Source organism: Lissotriton helveticus, chromosome 10, assembly GCF_964261635.1.
Source record: "Lissotriton helveticus chromosome 10, aLisHel1.1, whole genome shotgun sequence".
Taxonomy (NCBI): Eukaryota; Metazoa; Chordata; class Amphibia; order Caudata; family Salamandridae; genus Lissotriton; species Lissotriton helveticus.
In genome coordinates, this window is record NC_136071.1 from 941066688 (window position 1) to 941083455 (window position 16768).

A 16768-nucleotide genomic window follows, 5' to 3' on the forward strand; every position below is an offset into this window, starting at 1 on the left:
CAGGGTTCAGCTCTCAGCTAGATTACTTCCTTTCCTGGAGGACCGTTCCCAGTCTGTTCGCCTCTCCCACTTTACTGCGCCTAATATGAAGTGAATGTGCGGAGTCCCACAGGGATCTTCACTATCCCCGCACCTGTTCAACCTGTATTTACTCCCTCTGATCATGTCCTTAAGAGAAAGAAATGTGAGCATATTCAATTATGGAGATGACCTGCAACTAATATTTACCATCAACGACACGTCCAATTCTGTGTCTGAATTCCAAGCCACTGGATGAACAACAACCACTTAAAATAAAACCCAGACGAAACCAAGCTGATTCCTGATAGGAGTTGCTCAAAAACCTTAGAGCTCACACTTCTGGCCAGCTGGGCTGGGCTCTCCCTCAACCCATTCCTCCTCAGCTAAGAGCCTCAGGGTCACAGCTGCAGCATTTCCATGAAGTCCCAGAACAGCACAGTAGTCCTGTTTCTTTCAGTTACGGAAGATAAGGAAAATTAGCAGACTTCTTACTAGGAAAGCACTGGTGCATGCAGTTCTAGCCCTTGTTATTTCTCACTTAGACTACGCTAACTCACTGTACTTCAGGCTACCACTATATCTAGTCAAAAGACTGCAACTTGTGCAGAACCAGGCGGCAAGACAGATTTTTCATCAGCCCGGATGGCAACATGCTTCCCCTCTTATGAGGAAGTTACATTGGCTCCCCATATCACAATGCTGTGCCTTCAAAATCGGGTGCCTCGTTTTCAAATCCTTGCATGGCATCTGCCCAAAAATTGTCTCCAATATTATTCAGAGACACAAACCCACCCGCAATATGCATTCAGCCCAGATGAACCTTCTAGTCACCCGTCCTACAAATTGAAGCGGCTAGGCAGCAGCAGATTTGCGGTGCTGGCCCCCCGCTTCTGGAACACCCTACCCCTTGATATCTGATCATGTGCAGACCTCCCGAGATTCAGGAGACTCCTTAAAACATGGCTATTCACTCAGGCATATGAATAACTCACCAGGACTCAGGATACTCCTATTTATAGTGCCAAGAAACCAACTTGTGTACGTGCGCTCTACAAATACTTTTAACATAAGATAACTGGTGTTTGACCGATGCCTGGCGTACAACAACTCAATTGAGGAATCATAACTTCTTTGCCGTGCCTCATTCCAAAAGTGATGAAGAGACTCGTGCAAAGTTACAATGCTTTTTCCTCCACAACTTCATGAAGTTTTCTAAAACTTTGCAATTTTTGTGACGTTCACAAAGTTTTCACAGTCTAAAAAACAAATTGAGGAGAACACCTGCTCTAAAGTAGATTAGCACGCACAATCTCAAAAAAAAAACACAATTTACAGAACTGTACAGAAAAAACGTTTTTGCAGTACTTTTTTTACAACAAGCTATTTTTGTGTGCAAAACCTCTCCTGAAATAAAATTTGAGGAGAGCTGCAACGTATGTCAACTTTCTTGACATATTCTATCTTCATTGTACATATCATACGAATATAAAAACGTAAAGGATTTTTCCTTTGAATACACTGCACCTTCTACACAAAATAGCTATAGTTTACATGTTTGTGTTTTTAATGAACTTAGCTATTTTATGTAAGGACATTGCTCCCATTGTAATAAACTATAAGATCTAAATAGTAAGGCGTAGTATAGGTAAAATCTCACCTTATTAAAATCTAAACTGAAGCCTGCTTGGCAGAATCCTTGGCCCTCAGGGTCTGGATTGGCTGGAGAGAGAACAGAACATGGATCAGTGAGGGATAAATTCGCAAGCACAGAAGCATAACAAAAACTGGTCCCTTTAATATCTGTCTACAAATAGAACTGGTCACTGGTGAGATTATGCAGTACTTTGTACACGAGTTAGCTTCCTGTTTTATGAACGACATTATTTCTTATTTCGCTCAGAACTGTCTCGCTTCTTTGAGAATTACTATTACATTAACATTAGGATGCTTGAAAATGAGGAACGCATTTAAAGAGATGAATTATTAACTTCGTGTTAAGTGAACAGAAATGTAAACTGAAAGATTTGTATCAATAATGTAAAGCATGTTCCAGTACATAAACTTTGCATTTTAAATTACTATATGTTGTAGCATGTTTTAATATGAATGCATTTTAATAGCTAACTTCAAATTGAAGACTCATTTTCGCTTTGTCTCGCACACACAGTAAAGAAAAAATGAATATGTTAGGGGCTGGCTACTATTGATGTGTATATTTCATCTTTACTATTTTTATTGTTCAGACAGTACATCATTCAATCAAATCCCCTTGGTTTCTGGGAATGTTATGTAGCCATCGCGACTTAACGCACATTAGAAAAATGATTTCCTTGATGTCAACTTTAGTAAACCTTTCTCTCTATTCCACCAAAAAAACAACGGAAATGAAATATCCCTTGAGCTAATACATGATAATACTAACAAAACAACGGCACCAGTAGGGCTTTAAAAATTGGAGAAAAAAAAGCCTTGTTAAAGGAAATAGGTCTGGTGTTGGCCACCTTCCTATTGGCTTTGTCAATGCTTGTCATTGTTTTTGTAAAACTTTATTTTTGAAGAGCTGCTGGGCCCTTGCAAATATAAAACAAATAAACATTGGCTAAGAGCAAAAATATGTTGTGAGCCCCAGAAAGCCCACTTTGCCTGCCCTGTGCCTTGTGCTGAAGGGAACTATTCTGTGGGTGGTGGATGTGCACGATGTGAAAGAGCATAATGCTGTCACTCTCAGTAAACTTAACCATTAGCTGATGTGGGCTGACTTATTGCTCCATGCTGTATGTTGTGGTCGGAGGCAGACAAATATGAATGCACAATAAAAAGACCAAGTGATGTAGCGGACTGGCTGAAAGTCCCTGTAAATAAATATATTATATATAATTTTAGTAAAATCATAAAGCCTTGGCTGATGTCAGACCTAACTAAATAAAGATTCCAGAGGAGCTAATTATGCTTCAATACGTCTAGGTCTTCGTGACAGGATCCAGTGTTCCAGAATGCCTCTCTATGCCAGCACATCCTCAACTTAACAAAGCCTACTTGGGACTGTAAAAGAAAAGAGAACATACCAGCCCAGGGTGTTTACCACAAGCGGTCATAAGTGGAGTTTTCGCTAGTTTTAAGGACCCTGTCAACTGAGCGAAATTATTACAACCTTTCACTAAGTACACTGTTACAGTACCATAATAAGTGTTAGTAACAAGAATGGCTGTGGCGGAACAGGTAAGAGCGGATGGGTGGTGGGGTGGGGGGTAAAGTCGACAGATGACGAGATAAGTAAAATTAAACAAAAAATAAATAAAACCACATACCTTGCGCTCGCCACATCGCCGAATCGGTGAGAGCAAGGTGAGTGGTTTTATTTATTTATTCAATTTTACCTATCCCGTTGTCTGTCGACTTCCCCTACCCCACACCGTTCCCCCACCCGCTCACCACTCCTACCTGTGCCAGCAGCCACTGAGGAATGGCACTTTTGATAAATTAGTTTGTTAGTCCTACATATGGTCTAAATACAAAGGTTTTTACCACATCAGTACAGGAACTAACCCTTCGCTGCTTAGTTCTTCGTAGTACATCATTATTTTCTCGCACAGTGAACTGATAGGCTCTATCACGCTGTCACACAAAAACGGCTGGCCCTCCAAGCACATATATGGCCTGAAATGTTTTAATAAATTTGAAAGAATAATACCACATTATTTGACCACCTTAATCTTTACTTCGCTTACACCTTGTTCATTACCTTCTAACTACTATCAGATTGCAATCTGATGAATATTCGCCGATCAAACCCACCGAAGCAAATAGATAAGGGATTAGATTCAAATTCATACATTCAGAAGAGCAGCAGACAAAACAGCATACAGAACCTATGCTGAAACCTGGTACTACCAGAAAGAGGCAACAGGTGAACCATATGATTACAGAAGAGGAGAGCTTCAGTCTACAATAAGTTGTATTGTTTACTTCTACCTTAATATTCCAGATAACAAAGACAATGCAAAATAAGGCCCATCATACCGCAGATACGAAAACACAAGGAAACATACACTGGCCTTCTGAAAATGACGGAATCTTAACAGAAGGATGAGGCTAAGGGCATTGAAAGATGAGAGGCCACTTATGTCTAGTCTTTCATAACGAATTAATAAGTAGCCGTAGGTAGCTACACTTGAGTGCTATCTGAAACCTAAATGGTGTTTCGCCATGGGGTCTGTCTACCTATCTACTGACCTTTCTCTGGCAATTGGTAAGTTTACAATCCTTCCATCCCTCCGCCCTCCCTCCCACCCACCCAAACCACCAACCCAAACCATCCATCAATCCATCCATCCATTCATCCATCTATCCAGATCTATCTATATCTTATAAAGGATTCTTTTCTGCATGCTGTAAAAACTCTATTGCAGAGTATACGTATTTTACCTAAAAATAATGGGGTAGATATTTGCAATGGCACACATCAGTAGCCCCAGCAGAAGAGATGGTGAAGAGACATGATATCAATATGCTGCTCTAACACAATAAAGGAAATTACCTGAGCAAGCCTGCTGCTACATTTTCACCACAACTGGTTAAGCGTTTGTTAATCCTCTTCAACTTAACAAAACGTCCTCTTCAAGTTAATGAAACAATTCTTACCACTTTATGATTTTTACGACACACACATTCAATTCATGTTTCTGACTGTTATTGCAGGTGTGCAAAATAGTTGCTTTTTCAAGTCTCACCAATGTCAGCGTGCAAAGAAGGGTTCAAAACATCTCAGTGACATGAATCTGAAAGCCTTCATTTGTTAAGTCTTTAACAGCATCATTTCCTGTTCTATTTCACTGATGTCAGTATCAGTTGCACAATGCACATCATAAGCAAGATCAAGACCCCAAGAATCAATCGTGCCTGCTGAGTAGAGTTACACCATGCAAAACAGAAACTGACTTCAGAGCAAATATCCTGGTGCTGCTCTCATCTCTCCTTGATAGCTGCACGGTTTTCTAGACACCTGCATGGGTCCTCTGAAGTGTTCTTCATGCAGTGGTCTGCCTCATCAAAGCTCTCTGGACATTTTACAGGATAACACCTACCCTGTGGGAATTCTACTGCCCACCTGTTCCGCCTTCAAGACCAGCCGAACCATCTACGGTACTGTCAAAGGCAACACCTCGTAGAACCTTAAGACTAATGTCAAGACGTTCGAAGGAGGAGACATACCGCAGCAAAATAGTCAAGCAGAAATTCAGAAGAAGCAGTCAGGAAAAGACCAGATCCTTGGCCTGCTCCTAGAAAAGATCCAAGACCAAGCCTTATCATGCTCTGCTTGTTGGGTGTGGATCTCCATCCTACTCGAAATACCAGGAGTGGCCCGTGCATGTAAGAGCGGTGGGGCCAGGTGGGGGGGGGCTCGACAGACGACGAAGAGGGAAAATTCATTATTTATTCAATTTCCCCTCGTCGTCTGTCGAGGCCCCTCAACCTGGCCCCACCGATCTTACCTGCATGGGCCGTACCCAGGAGCGGCCCATGCAGGTAAGAGCGGTGGGGATGGGTTTGGGGGGAACTCGACAGATGATGACAATTTTCCATCGTCGTCGTCTGCCAAGCCCCCCCACCACCCGGCCCACAGCTCTTACCTGCACAGGGCACTCCTGCGAAATACACCAAGCATCCTCCATCTTCTGCCTCAGAAATTAGCTCAAACCCTTACTCTTGACCCAAAATCTTGCAGTGTAACCTCCCAGTTACAGAGTACATCAGAAAAGGGCATCCGCCGCTGCAACCGAGTCCTCACCCCCCCCCCCCAACATTCACAAAGTAGGTGTCTCCTTAGACCCCGATATCTGGAGAGTGGTAGAGTGGTGTAAAAAGCAAGTGTGGTTGTCTGAGAAGAGGGATCGCTTTGTGTAGTGATTCCAGAGCAGCGGCAACGAGGTTTAGCGCAAGACAGGCATGTACTATAGAACTCCATGGGAGCCTTAGCAGCTGCAAAATAGGTCAATAACAGCATCTGATTCTGGACAACCTACTGATAGTTAGAGTCACTGGAAATGGGCTAACATAGGATGATGATGATGGTGTGCATAAAATAGCTGTAGAACAGTGTTATTATTTTCCATATTTCATACACCATCTAAGATCCTTATATTATGAGTACATCACTACAAGTATAAATTTCATCTCAACATGCACCAAGAAACTTACTGTTGCGACAAGGCGAGTATTCGGCATAAGCACTGAAATTCTGAATTGCAATGTAGCATGTCCCAACAGGGTCTTTTTCCTGAGTAGCCTTCAGGGTCCTCCAGTGATACAATGGAGCACAAGCCTGTGGAAAGAGAAATAACATTGTAAGTCCATCCTGTGCTAAATGTATGGGCTGGTTCCATTAATCAGCATGTCACCCTGCTAGCAGACCGGGGCCTGTCAGTGACCTGGTCTGCCTCACTCCTGACACTCCTGGGAGAAAGGCAATAAAACGTGTGCATACCTTTTCCCCATCCCTTTGTACCCGCCAGAATACTGCACTGTATGTCTCGATCTGGGCCTCTACATGGAGGACTTTAGACAGCACGGGTGGAGAAAATCCAAACACAAACATCCTTGAGTGATCTAAGGGTTCCAGTTCACCAGGTCGGGGCGCTGCAGTGGTCAATCCTTTGTGGGGTCAAACCCATTTGTCTTGGGAAGGGAGCTCGGGCATATGGTGGTGGTGGGCAGCAGCGAGAGTCCGAAGTCCTGGGGCTGAGCAGGCTTCATGAATAGGGCGGAAGGCGTAATGGCCCGAACATTCCATTTCTCGTGAAAGAATTCTAGGATTTTCAACAAAATAACTATGGCACCATGCATTACAAGAATCAAGTTATCTGCGTCATTCTACGTCACCCGTCTGAAAGGCAGCTTGAGGCATTTCGTGGCTATTGAAATTTTAACAAAAATGAAGCCACCAGAAATCACTTTGTTCGTTGGTGCCCTGTTTATCCAATTATTTTTTTCTTTGGCAGACGGGTTACAACTCTCTTTATTTTATGGCACGATTCACAAAAGAACATTAAAAATTAGAAATCAGCTCAGTAAAGATTTTCACCTACGATTTGCATAGATTGATTTTGAGGGTGTTCATAAAATCCCCAGAAGCATGCGTGCAAATCGATTCATTCCATACATTTCACTGCTCGTTTCACTTCTTCCATATGCGGGGCAGACACTCATCACAAACAGAAATTTGCGTCAGCAAATTAAACTTACATTTATTTTTTAATGGCTAAGACAATGTTGTGTCTCCAGGAGATTTCCATCCGGAATGCCCCAATGAAACAATGAGTTTTTGGGGAACGTTTTTCGCATCATTTGCATAACTTCTCTTTATTGAGTGCAAATGAATGTGTGGAAATTAAGTGAGGGAAAATATTGCAAAGGTATGAGATTACCCACAAAATGATGATTTTCTACTTGGATACTCCCTTGCCTAAGTGTTTCCTTTAACCCTTCCCTAGAAGCACCCTTGTTCCACCCCATTACACTCATGACTCCAAAATAATCCCACATGCCTGCAGATGTTTCCAACATTTTCAAAATTGGGAGTTCTGTCAGTGGGCATGAATGTCTGCAGATCTTGAATCCCTCGATCATTTACTACTATTTCCAATAACAGATGGGATTTCAATTAAATTTAGATGCACGATATATTTGTGAATCTGGCCCATGAGACCTATTCAGATGAAAATTGAATAATTCCATAAAACACCTCAATTAAAGCTTTCCCGGGAGAGGATTGCAAACATACTTGAGCAGATACTACTTTTCACAGAGATCTTCCTTTGACCTATATATCCAGGGGTGTTTCTGCCAACATCGATTTCTAAAATATTAATTTCTACTGTGTCCAGTGTACCATCTTGTCTACAAGGTAAGTAACATCTTTAAAGCTATAATGCTGTTCATGGAAGCATGACAAGTCTGGCCTTGTATACCCCATTTGATTCATGGAAAGTAAATTAGATTATGCGATGTTTGGTATGTTATGTTTGTTATGTTATGAACATTTGGATTGTACCGCTACCATTTATATGGTCCCATAATGCTTTTGGAATCTGGGTGCCATTTACAATTCTGAGGTACTCGTTTGATCACTGTCAAAGATGTTCTTTGTAAATCGAAAAATAAAACCATACAAAAAGCTGCACCAACACCTTTGCGTCTCTCAAGTGCAACCCAAAGCCAAGAGCCCATCCACAGGCCATCTGGTACACAGAGGAACTCAATCAACCGGAGCGCAAACGGCAGCAGAGGGCCGTGCAGGTAAGAGCGGTGAGGCCTGAGACCCAGTGAGGGGGGGAGGGGGTTTTGACAGACGACGACGAGGGAAAATGAAAATAATAATTCATTTTTTCTCGCTGTCATCTGTCGAAATCGTCCCCACCCAGCCCCAGCACTCCACCGCTCTTATCTGCACAGACCGCGGGTAGGAAATGGACGACGACTCAAGACACTGCAGAAAAATACATTTTGCAATCAGTCCTAAGATGCTACCACCAGCAGATACAGAACACCAAGTGCACAGCTCTTGCAGATCGCATTGATGCCAGCATTAACAGCTGCAATGGAATCTTTGCTATCATCAAAGATTTCACCACACCTCCTGCCATCTTCAGCAACATCACCCCCTCACAAGACTTTTACACAAAAAGCTCTAAGAATTCTTGTGTAACAAAATGACCTCCACATACAGCAACTTCGACCCCCATATAGGATCCCATTACTGTTAGTGTTGCAACTTAACTTCCGATCATGAAGAATGAAAGGACCCTTCCCTCATGGCTTGTCTTCACCACTAGCGAAATCAGTGCTACAATGAAGACCAGCAGCTCAATTTAACCCTTGCCCCCACAATACCTTCACCAAAGAACTCCTACAGTGAAGCACTAACACCCATCCACAATGCCTCCATTGACTCAGCCACATTCCCAGACACCTGTAACCTTGCCACCGTCATGCTCCTGCTCAAGAAATCATCCATTGACCCCGCCACACTTTTCAACTACAGACCCATCTCCCTCCTATGATACCCGGCATAGGTCTCAGAGAAACTAATCAACTAATGCCTCAACAGCCAGCTCTCAACCGCCAGCTCCTCAATGCCATTCTTTCTGGATTTAGCCCCAACCACAGTACAGAAACAGTCATCAAAACTGCCACAGACTACATTTATTATTTATTTATTCATTTGCAAAGTTTTATATAGCGCTGGCTAGACCCGGAGGTATCAGAGCACTTTACATGAGGATCAGAGAGTTACAGGTTACATAATTACATGGCCAAGTATAGACATAGGAGAAAAACATGAGATTACACAATAATATGAGTTATTAGCACATACACACGTCTTAAGGGGAGTGAAAGGTAGAGGGGGAATGATAAACAGAGGTAAGGAATGCAGGTGGAAGACACAACAGGGAGACGAGAGACACAATGTCTGATGTCCGCTGGGTAGGTGACAGCCGAGGGGTGAACCAGAGCCAAACTCCTCTATAGCTGCATAGGACAGCTCCACCGGGCATCGGCCAAAGTTGCTCGGCCACCGCTGTAAGTGCAGACAGTTATGGTTTCTGCCTAGGGGGCATCGTCAAAGTTCCATCAAGAGCACTGGTCACGGAGTTACTGGGAAGCGCCGTCCGCCTCATCCTCCAGCTCACCCCCAGGTCAAGAATGTATGATCCTGGACAGAAGAGACACGGCAGCCCTCATTCTCTTGTACCCCTCTGCAGCATTTGACAAGGTCTCACACCCCACTTTATCAGGTGCCTGCATGAGATAGGCATCCAAGGACCTGGTTTGCACTGGATCTGCTCCTTCTTAACGGATAGAACACAAGCTGTCAGCCTGGCACCTTACTTCCCTGAAGCCCATAACTCATCTGCAAAGTCCCTTAAGGTTTGTTGCTCAGCCCCAATCTTTTCAACGCATACATGTTCTCTCTGGTCAATGTCATCTGTGTACACATCAACATCCTCTCCTATCCAGATGACACACAACTCATACTCTCCTTCTCGGACAAGATCCCCAACATAAGAAACAAGTTTCCTGTCTGCATGATCGAAGTTGCTAACTGGATGAAAGCCAACTGTCTCAAGCTGAACATGGACAAGACAGAGTGGTAATCTTCATCAAGAACACCACACCATGGTGAGCAGCCAAACTCGGACCCACAGCCAGAACCCACACCAGTGACTTCGGAATAATCATTGATAGCAAACTGAAAATTACTGCACAAGTCAACACCATCACTGTATCCGGCTTCCACACCCTGACAATGTTGAGGCTTCATATGGCTCCCAAGGAAAACTGTGACTCACACATTAGTCACAAGCAAGTTGGACTATGGGAATACCTTGTCTGCTGGGACCACGAACCAACTCCCTAGAAGACTACAGACCATCCATAACTCGGTCCATTCAAACTCATCCCACACACATTCAAGGCACTCCACAACTCAGGCCCCACCTACCTGAACAGCCACATCTCCTTCTACCAACCATCAAGCACCTATGCTCTCCAGAACTCCTACCCACCAACATGAGATGCATACAAAGAATCAGATCAGGAGGAAAAGTGTTCTCTCACATCACACCTAAAGCATGGAACAACCTCCCTTTCTATGTCAGATCCTTCTCCTCTCTTCCTGAAATCCACAAGAAGCTGGAGACCTGGCTTTTCAATTTATCAACCTACCTTAGGTAGGGCTAGGCACACACACCTGCTCAACATCAGACACCCTTGTGGGTGATAGTGCACTTTACAAATATACATAACATAACAACATAATATGTGGTGATGGCCCAATGCCTTAGAAGGCAATTACTCTAGTAGAATACACTTGCCTTCAATTGAGCTCGACATAGAAGAGAGGTTGTGTTGAAGATTATTGGACTCCATATGATAGGATACTAACTTCTCTTTCCAAACACAAAGATGTGTTTCCTCATTTGTCAGTGCTCTGAACTTTCTAATTAAAATGTAAAGGGCTTTACAAAATTCTTCAATTAATATATTCATATACATCAATGACCACTTAACTAGGGAGACCATATGCTTAAAAACCAAAACCCAGACCGACTGAATACATAACAGTAGGACTACACAATTACAGTGATTGAATAGGGCTACGCTAATAATCATTGATATAGGCCTATACTAACATGCAGTTTCACAGACACTGCTGCACAAAATTAACTTTTCATCCGGTCAACACTATATCCTGTTCATACATAACAAATATTGGTGTTTTCATTGTAATCACACACTGAAAAAACTTAACACAAACATCATAGTCCCTTTGAAAGTCATATTTTGACAAAGACATACAACAATGATTTGCTGAGAGAAGAAAGTTTTAGGGTTATGATCCAGGAGAATGGGGAAATGCTGACCAGTGGTACAATATGCTGCACACCACATGTTTGTTTGTCCATAAATGTGGAGGAGCACAATGTTGACTCCATCCCTTACACATCATAAATGCACAGTTTGTATTTATATTTGACATTATATCTAGTGTGTGCCTTAATAATATTAGTGTGTGAAAATTTGAACTCATTAATGAAATGCAATCACTGAGAAACTGACGCTTCATAGACATGTGAACCAATGTTCAGTTTAAACATGAAGATGTATTCTCTATTTATGTTGCATTTATATTTTAAGTCAGAGTTGCATATATTCTGAAACTCATATTTAAAAGAGTAACCATGTATGCTTTTCCTCACTTAGCATTTGTTCTTTATTTATACGTGCACAAGTATAACCATGTATTTGAAGTGCATGTTTAAATGTTTAGCTAAAGTTAGCCTGACTTAAGACCTTGTGATTTTGAAATATACTTTGCTCGGTTAGAGTGTGCTTTTTTTGCACGTGCGTACCCAAGGTTTCATTCGCTTGAGAAAAGGAGTATTGTTGTCTGTATTTAGTTTCTTGATAGTAAGGTCTGAGAAGAAAACGTTTGTCAAGACCCATGAAGACCTAATGAGCAGATGAAGCCTCCTATTCATTGCTTATGAGAAACGAGAGAAATTCAAAGTTGATGAAACTGTTCAAGTTCTGTGGGATGGGTAAGTTTGGTAATGTTGCAAATGCACAACATGAGGATGGAGATTTTTGGTTCCTGAGGGGTGGGAAGAGATACAATTGTTGCTGAAGTTTCTGTTCATTTAATTAGCGGTCACACTGTTAGAAGTTAGGGCAGATTACCTTAGACTTTGAGGAGTACAGACCTCTCTGCTTCTTTTAAACTTGCAAGTGTGAAGCTTCATGCTAAGCACTTATTCCAATTCTCAAAAACTTCTACATGAGTCTTGTTCTTATGCTGACACCTTCCTGCATTTCTGAATTTCCATGAGACCCTATTCTATGAACCATCCTTAATCTAAACTCAGGATCATAATTGGATGGCTTTAGAACATACTCATGTTTGAGAGAGAGAATTAGAATGTCTTTAAGGAACACATATTTCTAAATCTCAGTTTCAGTATTGCTGTGGCTGTGATTAATGTGTACCTTATTCTATTGAGACTGAACCGATTGTGATTTTTCCCCTTGCCAGCTGTAAACTTGCATCTTTTTCATATTTTAATGACAAGCCTATATATTGGATTGATTATTAATTGGAAATAAAAGTACTTAACTTCGCTTATTGATTCCTAGTCCTTACTGCGGGGCCAAATCGGCTGCACGAAAGTTGAACTGATTTATTACTGTTACTCCCTTTCTGTCTCAGTCAACTTAAAAAGATCCATCAGATGAGAGATTGTAAATCATGCTCCTGTGCGCTCTCAAATGTGACACTTGCTTTTCAACCAGCAAAACCCATCTCTGCAAAGAGGTCACAATAGTTTGATAGGGTTGGACGCGCCATGTGCATGACAAGCTGGACTTCTACCATTTCTCTCAAGTAGTAGGCTAGAAAAGTCAGCAGTGGTGCAGGCTGAGGGATACGCTTTTTCGTTTCATGCAAGAGGATCCGATGGAGATAAAAGCATGTAGAGCATCCTAATTCTAGTGCTCATGCCCACATGAACTTTCTCAAAAATGGGGCATGCATTCAATTTTGGTAAAAGTATTGGAACGCTGCAACAAAAGTAAAAACATCTAGCAGGTTTATTTACATGCCCTTGTGACACTGGTGCACCACTTTTAACATGGGAAAAAGTGACGTACCGGGGGCGCAAGGGGCTTGTAAATAAGCCCCTAGGTCTGTCGGGGGAAATCTGTGTCGTCTGGTCACACTCCACCCAGGCCGAAAAGTGGAGCACCCCAAAGCACAGCACTGTTGAACCATAAAAGTGCTACAAAAGAGTTCACCACAAGATTGTGCAAATCTCAGTGGAAGGATGAACAGTAAAAATGTTACCTTGTGTAAACTGCAGAAGCACCTATTAGTAGCAACATTAGAAAATGGGGGTTCACATTTTGGAAGTATATCGTGTGCTGTAAAATTCTTCAGATCTCCGAGAACCTTAAACCACAGAAATTAAAAAACGAACTGAAGATTTCTGAGGCGAAGTTTCACATACTATAGAATCCATCCATTGCGAAAATGGATGCAAACAATACAATGAAATATACAGAGCCGAGCTCTTTCTCATTGCCTGCCTCTTAAATCACATCCATGATCCATAGTCCATCTGCAAGGTGCCAAATGAGAAAACGCATGCGAGCTGCACGTGCAAATGCTGCATCCCTCCCCCTCACTGTTCAGTGGATCAAGTTTTGATCTCTTTTTTTAGCTCTAATTTGAAGCATCTCTCCCTTGATGCAGTCCTCTCTCCCTAAGCCAAGGGGTGAATCGTGACACTGATACTCCCGCAAGCTGTACTTTGGGGGGGAAGGAAACCTACATGTGGTTGGCGGAAACCACAACCGCGCATCACGGACTTGGAGGGATAGCCTCTAATCCTCACGTAGGAAATTTTTGTCTTGGGTTACAGGCTCCACTTTAGCCCTTTGATGGGCCACTTTAAAATATTTTTTTTTCTTTCGGAAGACACAGATGTTCAAAGTCTCAGGGGGGGCAGCAATTCCACGGGCTTCCCCATGAATCAAATGTCTTCACTTTTGGTTCGCTAATTCTCAGCAGCTGATGTATGGTGTGGTAGGGGTTAGTTACATAGACACTAACATGAACTCTGACGTATAAAAGCAAAACAAGCGCCTGTGGAGCATCAACGTGGTGCTAGGTTACGTAAAGGATGCATTATATTTTAAAATGTAAAGCATTTGCTCATTATCCACATTTCGTTTTATTTGCAAGAAAGCAGAAATGTGCGTGCACAATTGTAAAGCACAGATAACTTCATCATTAGGACGAACTTAGTATTTCCTGTATGTGTCATGACAAACTACAGAGTGGAATGATAAAGTGGACATAAATATGTTTGGCTGAAACTCATTTGTAAATATTTTTGCATTATTCTTTACTGAAAATACCCAGAATAAACCACGAGCGTTGTGCCCCTCCTGAAAACGAAGGTGCTTCTCACGTCACTGGTGAAGTAGAATTTTGCCAGCCACCACCTTCAAATAGAGTAATTTTTGGTTATGGAAGAAGTAATATGGCACCCCTTGCAGTTTGAGTCTATGGTGTTAATTTAGTATTGAGTATTGAGGATCTTTATTGGGGCGTAGCTTGCTTTCAGTGGCACAGTAAACAGGGGACCCACGTCTATGCATACTCTTGGCCACTTACGGCATTACATCAAACAGATTAGATCCAGCCATATGCAAATCAGTCTTGCCCCTGCTCTGACCCTGACTGTAACCGGTCTTGGATTGCTTATATTCTGGTACAGCGAGGACCTGGTCTGGTGGTGCAGTCCGGGCTGTCCCATTGGAGCAGTGTCAAGTCTGATTTGCATATGACTGGGTCAAATCTCAGGTGGCATGGTGTGCAAAAGAACAATAGGTCAGAATGCTACCCTAGTGCATGCCAATGGTGAGACTTATTGTAAGCATCCTGCCATCGCCTTTTGTGTTTGATGTTGCAAACATTTTCGGCATGTTTTTATACCTCATTGACATGGGATGCACGGATGTATGATGCATTAATGCTTTCTGTTGCGTCACATGCCTTTACCACGCATGGGTTACAGTGTGAATGCCTTTATAACACATAACTTTTACCACTCATTTTTCCACCACAAATATGCCTTTACCACGCATGCCTGTACAACAAATTTTGTTGTAAAGGCATGTTTGTTAAAGGCATATGTGTTGTAAAGGTTTTCCCTGGCTCTCGCCCTTTGCTACCAAACTGGTCCCTGGTGCCCACTCTCCCACACAGTCCCCCAGCTCTTTTTCAAAATACCCGACTCCTGCCCTGAGCCCTAAAACTAGACCCCAGCACGACCACCCAAGCCCTAGTTAAAAATACCTGACACCTGCCCTTGCCCTAGAACTAAACCCCAGTATGACCCCACCCCCACGCCAGTGCTTGTCAAACTACCCGTTCCGTCCCTGAGCCCTAACACTAAACCCCAAGACGACCCCCTCATGGCCCCCAGTCCTTGTTAAAAATACCTGTCCACTGGCCTGAACCCTAAAACTGAGTGACCCTCCTGTCCCCCTGGCCTCTAGTCCCTTTTTTATCCCCTCCCTTCCCCAGACCCAATCCCCCTTTCTTCACCATGATGACGAGGCAGCTCTTCTCAGGAACGGTACAGGTTATAAAGAGGATGTGGAAGGGTATCTCTATTTTCTCTAATGACACAGATAGCCATTACCACATAGGTGTCTTTACAACCACGCATATGCCCTTACCACCAGTACCAGGTATATGCCATTACCATTCATACCTATACAATGTTAATTTGTTGCAAAGGCGTATGTGTTGTAAAAAATGTGTGGTTAAGGTTCTGTATGACACATGCGTGGTAAAGGCTCTGCGTGGTAACAGTTGTGTTGTAATGGCTGTTTCCCGGGATGAACCTCACATACGTCAATGTCTTAAAATCCCGGTACAATGAAAAATGGGTTTGAGCTGGGAAAAGTCGGCAACTTTGAACTGCCCCTACTTTGCTTTTTCACAGCCAGTTTGTTCAAATGACCCAACATTTTGGGATTCCAAATTCAGCTGCAAGTGTCATTTTCTTCTACAGGTCGTTAACATTTAGTGCGGAGAAATAAACAATTGCAGATAAAATGCTGCTGGTGATTAAGGAAGCCATGTGTGTTTGTGAATGGTAATGTTGTCTAGAAAGAACAAACAATACCACTACAAGGTAAGTAGCAATAGCAATTTGCAATTTCTGAACTCAACCAAGAGTGTTAAAACTTTTACCGCATGCCAGTTCTTACAGTCACTGTTCTTCACCAAGTACCTTTTGTTTATACAGTTTTGGTCTAGTTCTGGCATTCAAAACGCATGCCTTCACACACTGGTCTGATCCAATGAGATATATCTCTCATTTTTGGATACCTTTCAGCACCATAATAGAAAATGAAAATCAATTCCCAAATTTTAACCTACAATTAGATGGTCCAGCTGAAAGTGGACATTGGGTTTATGGATAATACCTATAGTGCTTCCTAATGATAAAGCACCTTACCTGGTTAGATAGGACTCAGAGCTTCACCCCTAAACAATATCCTAACAACACTCTCCATTTGTCTTGAGTCTTTCTGTGTAAGCGTGGCATGCTTTCATAGCAAAGATCTTGAAAATTAATAAAATATGATGTTGACCATACGAGACATCCACCCC

At 42.4% G+C, this 16768-nt stretch overlaps 1 protein-coding gene across 1 annotated transcript in view; it reads right to left on the reverse strand.

Annotated features, from left to right (window-relative positions):
• ITGA8 (integrin subunit alpha 8) overlaps nucleotides 1-16768 on the reverse strand; it is a 713969-nt gene that overhangs the window by 488169 nt on the left and 209032 nt on the right. Inside the window, exons 4-5 of the mRNA XM_078663606.1 lie at nucleotides 6220-6343; nucleotides 1679-1740 (exon numbers count right to left, since the gene is read on the reverse strand). Coding sequence (XP_078519732.1) covers nucleotides 1679-1740; nucleotides 6220-6343 — 186 coding nt within the window. The remainder of the gene's footprint in view (nucleotides 1-1678; nucleotides 1741-6219; nucleotides 6344-16768) is intronic.